General features: G+C 44.5%; 1 protein-coding gene across 24 annotated transcripts in view; it reads left to right on the top strand.

Annotated features, from left to right (window-relative positions):
• Positions 1-205: 205 nt before the first annotated feature.
• FBXL13 (F-box and leucine rich repeat protein 13) overlaps positions 206-11,663 on the top strand; it is a 268,541-nt gene continuing 257,083 nt past the window's right edge. For 16 of the 24 annotated variants that reach the window (XR_010158650.1, XR_010158651.1, XM_063814976.1 and 13 more), the window contains exon 1: positions 239-400. Coding sequence is in view for 6 of the 24 variants with exons in the window: in XM_063814976.1 (XP_063671046.1) it covers positions 326-400 (75 nt within the window). In the remaining 18 variants the exon portion in view is untranslated. Of the gene's footprint in view, positions 401-11,663 lie in introns of all 24 variants that reach the window. The other 8 variants (XM_063814993.1, XM_063814981.1, XM_063814980.1 and 5 more) reach the window with 4 other exon arrangements.

The raw sequence follows: 11,663 nt of genomic DNA, 5'->3' as shown, positions 1-11,663 counted from the left end.
ATAACCGCCCACTCCAGCCCTGCGCGTCCCGGCGGCTTCTCCCAAGCGAGGCGGGGCGGTGCGGGGCGCTGCACACCGGGAGGGGCGGGTCGGACGGTGCGCCCCACGCGGAGACGCAGGGGCCCGCAACCCAGAGCCGAGCTTCCCGTCTCTTCCCCCGGGGCGTGAAGCAACCATTCCTCTCTCCCGCCCCTGGCAGCGGAGCGCGGGGCGGTGCCACGCCCAGCCCCGCCCCCTGGTTGCCGGGACAACGCCCGCACGCGCCCGGCCCCTAGTCCCAGCGCGGGGAGGGTACTATCGCAGCTTCTCCGTCAGGCCTTGGGCCATGGCCTCGCTACGCAATGCCAACCCGAGGCTGAAGAACTACTTCAAGGAGAACTACATTCCTCAGGTCTGCGAGGTACTGGACACGCGTGGCAGCGGACACAGACCGTCGGTGGGGAGTTAGAAGGGGGAGGAGTCAGGAAAGACTTCCCGGAGGAGGGACTAGGTTTCGGGGTTGGGGAGGAGTGGAGGGAAGGCGGGGCAGAATGCGAGAAAGTGAAGTCAAATTCGGACTTGTAGGCGATCAGGGCTGAAGACGCTAATTAGAGAGAAAACAGAGGGTGATGGTGGCTGCACGTGGGGAATGGGTGACATCTCCCAGGGGGAATGAGCACAAGGACCAGATCGGAAACCCCAAACTCAGATTTTAAGGTTTGGACAAGAAGTACCTGAGGAGTGGAGGAGTGAGAAAGAAGTGCCAGAGAGCCTGAGGAGGAAAATCAGCAGACTGGCATTATGAAGAATGTTGTCAGAAGTAGGGAGTAGGCACTAGTCACCTAAGATAACGAGCTGGATTCTGCCCAAGGTGAGCCTGAGGTTTCCATGGAGCCATGAGGGCAGAAAATAGATGGAGGTTAGCTAAGGGAAGAGTGGAAGCTGAGCCCTTTGGTCAGTGTAGTCAGCCCTTTGTGAAGGTAAGGACCCTCTCAACCAGGATTGCCTTTAGACAACAGGAAGGACTGCCCTCCTACTGCCGTTATAATAGGAGGGAAGGAAGACAGGAAGGGGATAGACATTAGGTTTTGTAGGTTTGGGGGTAGGAAGCTGAGAACATTTGCCTTTGTTGACCTCTTTTTTTTCTCTACAAATAGTTGGTGAGATATTTACCAAGAATGTGCGTGTTTGAGTGGGGATGGGGATGTTGTTGCAGTAGGAGGTTCGAGCAAAGATACGTTATGTGGAGAATGAGGGAGAGACTTGTCTAGGGAAAGAAAGAGGAGGTCCTACCTGAGGGTAGTAACGCTCCTAGGCGGTTGGGAGGGCAATTTGGTAGAGACCCCCCACCCGTCTCTTTTTTGGATGGTAATTGAGAAATATTTATTAAGATGTTAAATACATGTACCCTTTAACCAAGCATTTCTACTTCTAGGGATCTACTTTAGAGAAATACTTGTACATGTGTTCAGGAGGATGTACAAGGATATTCATTATAACTTTGTTTCATAGTAAAAATAGTAAATGACCTAGAGTGACTAAGCGAATGAGGCATTATGTAGAATAAAGTATATCTGTACCTACTAAGAAGAAATGTCCTCCAAGACATATTATTATTATCATCATTATTATTGAGACACGGGGTGTTGGTCTGCCACCCAGGCTAGGGTGTAGTGGCTCCATCCTAGCTCACTGCAGCCTCAAACTCCTGGGCTCAATTGATCCTCCCACCTCAGCCTCCCAAGTAGCTAGGACTACAGGCATACACCACATGGCTGGCTCCCAACACATATTATTAAGTAAAAAAGAAAAAGTGCAAGTTGCTTAGCAACTGTCCATTCTGCTCTAGCTGTCCATTTGATTTCATATATGTTGTATATGTGTTTATGTACATACATGTGTATATATCTAGCTTTAAGACAATAGTGCATGCATAGAACCTATGCCAAACTGTTAATAACAGATGTCTTGTGGAATGGTTTTGGGGGAGGAGATGGAGAATTCTAACTTTTTACTCTGTCCATAGCTGTATTGTTTTAATTTATTACAGTGAGTTTCGTGTTGTACCTCTATACAATTGTGCTTGAAAATACGTAGGGAGAATGGTACCCATCTTCCCGGTTGTGTGATTTTCTCAAGTAGCAGTCAGTAAATCAGATGTAGGTACAGAGATAACCAAGTTGACTTCGTCTGGGATAGGAATTTGCCAGGCATATATTAATAGAATGGAAAGTCAGTAGGTTAGGGAGCTAAGCTCCTGAGTATCTGAAGTGATGGGCCAAGGACTCTAAGGACTCAGTGGGAAATGAGAAAAGGATATCATACTGATATATGGACAGAAAGTGAAGACTCCTCTAAGAGGTGAGTGAAGAGAAGTAGAGGGAGTAATTAAGTGAGGGAGCTGGAAACACAGGAGGTGGGGGTCAGAAAGTGGAACGTTTATATTTACAATTCAGGGTGCAGCCATTCTGAGTGATGGCTCAGTCTGTGATATGGCGGTGGAGCAGGTGGCAGAAATGGACTTGAGTTGAGAGTCAGGGTACATCAAGGAAGGGATGGCCTCTTCTCATCTAGGCCGCCAGTTACTATAACATCACAAAGCTGCAATGAGGCAGTCCCCAGTTCCCCCTCTGGGTGAAAGCATTCCTTCCTTACCAGCTTACCGCATTGTTCTGCACCCATAGAGGAGGCCCTTATATGCATTCTCCATTGTCTAAGATCATGTTCTCCTGAGGAGTCCTTCACTCACCTCTGCTAGCACACTAGCAGGAAGTGCAAAGGAGCAATCTTCTGGGCCCCACACACCCACCTTAAACTCATTACCCATTTCTCCTAAGAGAATATCAAGATGAATTCCATTCTGCCTCATATCCTGTCTGTACATTTATTTATCTGACTCAATTTCCCAGGTGGGTTTTATACTTTTTTTTTTTTTTGAGACAGAGTCTAGCTCTGTCGCCCAGGCTAGAGTGCAGTGGTGCCATCTCAGCTCACTGCAACATCTGCCTCCTGGGTTCAAGCGATTCTCCTGCCTCAGCCTCCCAAATAGCTGGGACTACAGGCACCTGCCACCATGCTCAGCTAATTTTTGTATTTTTAGTCGAGACAGGGTTTCACCATGTTGGTCAGGCTGGTCTCGAACTCCTAACCTCAGGTGATCCACCCGCCTCAGCCTCCCAAAGTGCTGAGATTAGAGGCATGACCCACCATAGCATGACCCACCATGTCTGGCAGGTTTTATACTTTTCTAAAACCCATCTTCTGCAAGCCTTGGAATACATAAGTAACCTTTCATTAAAGTTTTCCCTGTATATTTAACCTCTTCTGAATTTCATCTACCTGTCCTAAATAAAACCTGATTTTCTACCTACAATATCATTTTCCTGCAAATCTCTTGAATAGAGACTGATTTTTTTAAAAATCAGGCCTGGCTTGGTGGTTCATGACTGTAATCCCAGCACTGTGAGAGCCCAAGGCAGGTGGATTGCTTGCCAGGAGTTCAAGACCAGCCTCGGTAACATAGTGAGACCCTGTGTGTACAAAAATTAAAAAAAAAAAAAAAAAAAAAAAAAGCTAACTTGTCTTAGTGGCTCACACCTGTAGTCCCTGCTACTCATGAGGCTGAGAGGAGAGGATCACTTGAGCCCAGGAATTTGAGGCTGCAGTGAACTATGATTGCACCACTGAACTCCAGCCTGGGTGATGGAGCAAGACCCTATCTCTAAAAAAATAAAAAATTAAAAAACATTTTAAACAATCCTGCTTGGTCCCCTGGGCTTACTGAATCTGTTGATAGATATTTTTCATCCGTTTTAGAAAATTCTTGGTTCTTTTCAAATAGTACTTCTATTCAGTTCTCTCTTTTCCTTTTGGAACTCCAATCGTACATATGTTAGCTTTTTTTTTTCTTTTTCTTTACCTTGTTCTACATGCCTCTTTTGATCTCTTCTGCTTTTTCCCCATTTTCTTCTTTTTGAGCTCAAGTTTGGATCTTTTTCATTGATGGTTTTCCAGTTTACTAATTTTGTTTTATGCTGTGTCCAGTCTACTCTTAAATACATCAAATGAAATCTTAATTTTAGACATGTTTTTCAGTTCTAGAATGTCAATTTGATTTTTAAATAAATTCTGATTATTAGAATTATGCATCTTTTCATTCAGTTTGCCTTTTTCTGTTTTCTTTATTTGTTCTCTCCAAATCTGTTAAAATTTGATCCCCAGTGTTGGAGGTGGGGCCCAGTGGGAGGTATTTGAGTCATGTGGGCAGATCCCTCAAGAATGGCTTTGTGCCCTCCCCTGTGATAATGAGTGAGTTCTCCTTCTATTAGTTCACCCAAGAGCTGGTTGTTTAGAAGAGCCTCCCTCTAGCTGTTTCTCTTACTCCTTCTCTTCCCATGTGACATGCTGGCTCCCTTTGCCTTCTGCAGTGAGTAAAAGCTTCCTGAGGCCTTCGCCAGAAGCCGAGCAGATGCTGGCACCATGCTTCTTGTACACCCTGCAGAACCCTGAGCCACATACAACTCTTTTCTTTATAAATTACCTGGCCTCAGGTATTTCTTTATAGCAGTGCAAAATGGATCAACACACATGTTGATGGTTGTTATTTTAAAATTATTGTTTGTTGCTTATGCCTGTAATTCTAGCACTTTGGGAGGCCGAGGTGGGTGGATCACTTGAGGCCAGGAGTTCGAGACCAGCTGAAACCCTGTCTCTACTAAAAATACAAAAATTTGCCAGGTGTGGTGGTGCACGCCTGTAATTCCAGCTATTTGGGAGGCTGAGGCATGAGAATCACTTGAACCCAGGAGGCAGAGGTTGCAGTGAGCTGAGATCACACCATTACACTCCAGCCTGGGTGATGGAGTGAGACTGTGTCTCTAAAAAAAATAAATAAATAAAATAAATACATAAAAAAATACATTAAATCATTATTTGTTAACTTGAATATCCAGATCATTTGTGGGTCTGCTTCTATTGCTTATTTTCTTCTGTTGATAATTCAAGACATTTTCCTGCCTTCGTACATACCTAGTAATTTCTTTTTTTTTTTTTTTTTTTTGAGACAGAGTCTTGCACTGTCGCCCAGGCTGGAGTGCAGTGGCAGGATCTCGGCTCACTGCAAGCTCCGCCTCCCGGCTTCACGCCATTCTCCTACCTCAGCCTCCCGAGTAGCTGGGACTACAGGCGCCCGCCACCATGCCCGGCTAATTTTTTTGTATTTTTAGTAGAGACGGGGTTTCACCGTGTTAGCCAGGATGGTCTTGATCTCCTGACCTCATGATCCACCTGCCTCGGCCTCCCAAAGTGCTGGGATTACAGGCATGGGCCACCGCGCCCAGCCCATACCTAGTAATTTCTTATTTTTATTGGACATTGTGTGAGAAAAGAACAATAGAAGCTCCAGATGATATACTCTTTCGCCAGCAAAGGTTCGTCCTTTCCTCTGTATAGGGTACAGAGCTCATGACCTCAGTCCAGGAAGGGACTGATCTGTGTTGAGCTTGGACTGTGGATTTATTTGGGTTCGGTTTACATCTGGTTCATCCCTATTCCTCAGGCATAGCTCTTCTGGGCTTTTGATTGAGAAGCTAGCCAGTCTCTGTCTCCTCAGACTGAAAGATTGTGAGAGATTTGGTTCTGCTCTTCGGAGGTATTTAAGCTTAGCTCTTTAGTTTCCCTTCTAGGCCCTCAACTTTTATATATGTATATATATTCCCCAATTTAAAACTTTTGAAAGTAAACTTTAATATCAAAAATGCAAACTTGGGGAGGGCATAAAAATCACACACAAGGCTGCCACTTCACACTTCGAGGGTTGCACAACGGCCGGGCAAAGGCGCTCCTCACTTTCCAGATGGGGCGGCGACCAGGTAGAGGTGCTCCTCACTTCCCAGAAGGTGCGGTGGCTGGGCAGAGGCGCTCCTCTCTTCCCAGACTGTGGGGCGGCCAGGGAGAGGTGCGCCTTACTTCCCAGACAGTGGGGCGGCAGGGCAGAGGGCCTCCTCACTTCCCAGAGGGGGTGACAGCCAGGCAGAGGCGCTCCTCACTTCCCAGGTGGTGGGGCTTCTGGGCAGAGGTGCTCCTCACTTCCCAGACGGTGGGGCGGCCGGGCAGAGGCGCTCCTCACTTCCCAGATGGTGGGGCGGCTGGGCAGAGGTGCTCCTTACTTCCCAGATGGCGTGGCGGCCGTGGGCCCTCAACTTTATAATCTGGCAAGTACATTGAAGGTTATGCTGGCTGTATGTTTGAGGCAGGCTTCCTCTTCCTTCCCTGAGATTATGAAAGACTCACTCTGCCTTGTAGGAGTTGATGTTCTAGCTCCTCAGCCTCCTGTGTGAACACTCCCAGAACTCACTGCCTTATGGGAGACAGTGGCCACACTTGGGGCACCTCAAGTTTCTAACCTGTCATGTTACCCCCGTGCCACCACCATAAGCCTATTGGTTTCTCTTCCCATTTGTAGACTTTCTCTGCCTGGGCCCAGCCCTGTCCTCTTTCCTACCCAGAGCTGGCACACGTTCCCAGGGAAAAAAAGCAGCTGTGCATTGTCAGCTCACTTCAGAAAAATTTCCTTCCCCTGGAATTCCATGGCTCTCCAATATCTTTTTTAAATGTGATTTTTGTAATGTGTCTTTTTTTCTAGTTGTTGTAGCAGGGTCATTGGACCATGGTGACTTTCCACATCCTACTCAGATATGAAATCCTAGGAAGACTGTCTTGTTTCACTCCTCAGTTTACCTCAGATCTAGAGATAGGTTAGGTGTCTTCCTTGGCTCCCCATTTCCACTTCCAAACTACGTATCTTCCCTCCTTTTTCTAAAGTCTCAGCTTCTTTGTAGTTCATAACATCAGATTTAGCACTCATTGTCTTCATTATGTACCAATCTCTATGTTTTGTTGGTAGCATTAGCATCTGGCTCACCATCTTCCTTTCTCTCTACTCCTGTCATTGTTCTTGTGGCCGCAGTATTCACAGGGATGTTCCGTTCACATCCTTGACCTTTCTTCCAGTTATCTTTGCTTTCACCGTTCCTCAGTCATGTCCTTCTATGGTCATACTCTTAACCATTTTATCCTAAATTGCTGTACCATCTCTGAAATCTCCATTTCTTCATCCACTTATCTCTTAATTTCTTAGCTCACTCACATTGGAGCTTCTACACTAGCACTTCTTCAACTGACTCAAACCACCATTTCATTCAATTATCTTTGCACTGTCAAATATTACTCTTTTGTCCTTATTTCTCTCTTTACCCATCTTAGATTCCTTGGTTCATCATTATTGTAGATGTCTATTACCTAAATGTCTTTACAACATTTAGTGATTTAAAATAACAGTATTCATTTTATTATTGCCTCTCACAGTTATGGGAGTTGACAGAATGTTATTGCTTGAGACCTCTCATGCACTTACATGTCAGGGTGGCTGAAGTTAAAATCATCTTGAAGGCTTCCTTACCTACATGCCTGGCAGTTGATGCCGGCTGTCGATGAGGACCTCTCCTGAGACTGACAGCTAGAACATCTATGTGTAACATCTCCATGTGGCTTGAGCTTCCTCACAGCGTGGAGGCTGGGTCCCAAAACAGGTGTCCAAGAGACAGAGCCAAGTAAAATCTCCTTTTATAACCTAGCCCCAGAAGTTACTCAACATCACTTTCACTGTATTCTCTTCATTACAAGTGGATTATTAAGACTAATCCATATTCAAGAGGAGAGGAATTAAACCCCACCTCTTTATGTAAGAAATATCATTTGCAGACATGCTTTTAAAATGCCACCATCATTATGATCACTTTCAAATACGATTATCTCCTTTACCTGTTTCTCCCTCTGTCCTATTGATGTGACAAACACCCATCCCTGGTAAAACTCAAATATCCAGCAGTCTGTGCTTACCCCTGAGCAATTGAACATTATATAAAGGAAGAACACACAATTAAACTGAATTGTGTCACTTTAAATTCAATCCTCAGTTGTCAAATGGGCTCTCAATATCCATAGTCCTACATTTCCTAGTATTTTCAGTTTCTGACAATTCCATTACACCCACAGTGAAAGAGTAGACAAAAAAAAAAAAAAAAATTCTTGGGAGGCCGAGGCGGGCAGATCACCTGAGGTTTGGAGTTCAAGACCAGCCTGACCAACATGGAGAAAGTTCACTAAAAATACAAAATTAGCTGGGCGTGGTGGCGCATGCCTTTAATCCCAGCTACTCGAGTGGCTGAGGCAGGGGAGTCTCTTGAACCCAGGAGGCGAAGGTTGCGGTGAGCTGCGATCACGCCATTGCACTCCAGCCTGGGCAATGAGAGCGAAACTCCATCTCAAAAAAAAAAAAAAAAAAATCCTCACAAAATTCTTCCACTGAATATTAAAAAATCAATTGCATTTCAATTCACTAGAACCAAAGTTTTAAACAGTAGCTTTTAAAAATTACATTTATAGGCTGGGCGCAGTGGCTCACGCCTGTAATCCCAGCACTTTGGGAGGCTGAGGCGGGTGGATCATGAGGTCAGGAGCTTGACACCATCCTGGCTAACAAGGTAAAACCTCGTCTCTACTAAAAATACAAAAAAAATTAGCTGGGCGTGATGGCGGGCGCCTGTAGTCCCAGCTGCTCAGGAGGCTGAGGCAGGAGAATGGCGTGAACCCAGGAGGCAGAGCGTGCAGTGAGCCGAGATCGCGCCGCTATATTCCAGCCTGGGCAACAGAGTAAGACTCTGTCTCAAAAAAAAAAAAAGAAATTACATTCATAATAGCCACAAAAAATATAAGGTTTCTTAGGACAAGATGTGAAAGACCTGTTTGGAGGAATTTGTAAAATTTTATTGAAAGACGTTTAAGGTGACCTAAAGAAATGAAGTACTCTGCCGTGTTTATGAATGGGAAAATAACAACATGTAATGTCTTCCCAGAAAATGTATAAATTCAGTGCAATTTTAGTTAAAGTCTAAAATTTTTTTCCCCATAAAACTAGACAGCTGATTATAATACTGCAGAAATATTGAGGAGGAGAAAAGTAGCCCTTGACACCTAGAAGCTGGACTGGTGTCATGATCTAGACCTTGGCATTGCTTTGGGCTAGCATGTTGTTAAGCCTTGTCAGTGCTGGAGGGACCCTGGAGGGAGATGGGGCTTCAGTTCCTGGTTCCTGTGTGCTTCCTCACTTCTTGTTCACATGACACAGCTTCCAGGAGCATGTGTGTGGTGCACCCAGTGGTGCCCACTCTTCAGCAAGTTTTGCTCACCAGCCTCAACCCATTGGCACCCCAGCAGGGGGCGTCTGCTCACTAGTGTGAGCTGGTGGGGTCCTGTTCACCAAGCCTTGGACCATCATGGCTGAGAACTACCTCTGTCTCAGGGCAACCTAATGGACTTCCCCACTATACCTCAGCCACACTCCACATTCTCTGAATCTCAGCCTTGGGGAGGTGGCTGCCCTCCTTCCAAGGTTATTTCATCTTTGGGTACTCTGTCTGAGCCACAGGGTGTCCTTTAGTGTTCTCTTTTGCTCTTAGTAGTTACTCTCTTTTTACTAGTTAGTAATTCTTTGAATTGCATTCTTTATTAGAATCTCTTTATTTATGAGATAGAATAAATTGTTCTTTATTCAAAACACGGGTGTGATTTCTGTCTCTTGACTGGACTCTGAGTGATACAGGAGGATTAACTGGAGAGGGACATGAGAACTTTCCAGAGAGTTGGAAAGAAACCACACCCGGGGTGTGGGTATTTTCATTATCAAAATTATACTAATAAGATTTATGCATTTGAAATAATATAAATTTTACCTTAAATTATAATTGAGAATAAGTAGAAATGGGTGGATATATAGATGATACAAAAATCACAGAATAATTATTGTTGAAACTGGGTGATAGGTACATAAGTGTTCCCTATACTACTGTTTCTAAATGTTTGAAATTTAAAAATCTAAAATGAAAGATAGTTATGGCTAGGCTTTTTCTTTCAGAATGTATGTTGCTAGGGATGGATGGAATGACAGATTTGATTTGGCTGTGTAGTCATTTTCTGTTTGTTTGGTGTATCAATTATCTATTGCCATGTGACATGCAACCAGTTAAAGCACTTGGTGGCTTACAACAACAGGAATCACTTAGTTTGCTGAAAAATTTGAAATTTTGGCAAGGTTTTGCAGGGGGTGGAAGATCCACTTTTAAGATGATATCTTCTTTTGCATGCCTAGCAAGTTGGTGCTGGCTGTTGGCTGGGAGTTCAGCCAGGTCTGTGAACCAGTAGGCTTGGTTCCTCTTCATCTGGACCTGCCCACGGGCTGCTTAGACTTCCTCACAGTATGGTAGCTGATTTCTAAGACCAAACCTCCCCAGAGTGAACCAGGTAGAAGTTATACCATTATTTATGATCTAGATTTGGAAGTCAACATTATTTTCACTTAGATTCAAGGGGAGGGAACATGCAACCCATTTCATGATGGGAGGTATAACAAAGGCACATTGCAAAAAGAACATGGAGGATGGGAGATACTGTTATGGCCATTGTGGAAAATATAATCTGCCATACTTGGCTTGTTCATATAAGGGGAGTCAGATCAAGTTGGATCTCAAAGCAGTCTCTAAAAAGATATAGATCACAACAGCATCACTCAGTAAGTGGATCTCAATTACTGTAATTACCCCCTTTTCTTCTTCCTTTCCCATATTCTCCAGGAGCAGATGTCTACTGGGCATTTACAAGTTGCCTACGTAGCATCTACTTCCCCTTCCTAATATTTCCTACATTCTTATTCTATATGCTGTCTCTTCCCTCACCTAGCCCATTTACTTCAAGAAAACTGTCTATCCCCATCTCTGGGGTTGGACCCCAACTGGCTTGCAACAACCGGTGCATTCAGTTTCCCTGGCCATAATGTTTGTAACGACAGGGAGGCAGAAGGTATAGGGTCATGGGGGAGGGCAATATGTAATCCAAGCTGATTTAGATCAGGATGCTGGTTGGATATACCCTCTCTGGATGTTGATGGGGAAGCACTTAGTCCTGGGAACATTGGCAATTACCTGTGTGGCCACAAGGAGAGAGAATTTTAGCATGAAGTGGATTCCACAAAAGGCCAATTGGGGAAATGGAAAGAAACCAGGCCCTAGTGACATCAGTAAGCCACTGGATTAAACCCACACTGAAGCTTCATCTACCTTTGAATTTCTTGTAGGAGCTAATAGAGTACATATTAAGTTGAGTTTGTTACTTGAAACCTAAAGCATCTGAAGCAAGATGAGGGGATTATTTCTTATTTGTAAGACCTTCCTAGGCCCCACATGATGGCTCATGACTGTAATTCCAGCACTTTGGCAGTGTGAGGCAGGAGGATTGCTTGAGGCCAGGAGTTTGAAACTAGCCTGGGCAACATAGTGAGAGACTGTCTCTACAGAAAAAAAAAAAAAAAAAAAAAGCCTAAGTTTGATTCTAGGCTTCACCAATTGTTAACTGGGTGACTGAGAAAATTTCCAAATCTCTCTGCTTCAGTTTTCTTTATAGTAAGATTCCAGATGGATGTGATAGAGGGCTTTATTTTCTAGAGTGGGAGGAAGAGCCATTGTGAAAGAGAAAAGTAGGAAAAGAAAATAGCAAACTGTGTCCTCAGGCAGATCAGTTTAAGTAAAGAATACAGTAATCCCTCAGTATCCATGGGAGATTGGTTCCAAGAC

The sequence above is a fragment of the Pan troglodytes genome, chromosome 6 (assembly GCF_028858775.2).
Source record: "Pan troglodytes isolate AG18354 chromosome 6, NHGRI_mPanTro3-v2.0_pri, whole genome shotgun sequence".
NCBI classification, from domain to species: Eukaryota; Metazoa; Chordata; class Mammalia; order Primates; family Hominidae; genus Pan; species Pan troglodytes.
This window is presented reverse-complemented; position numbering and strand designations above follow the sequence as displayed.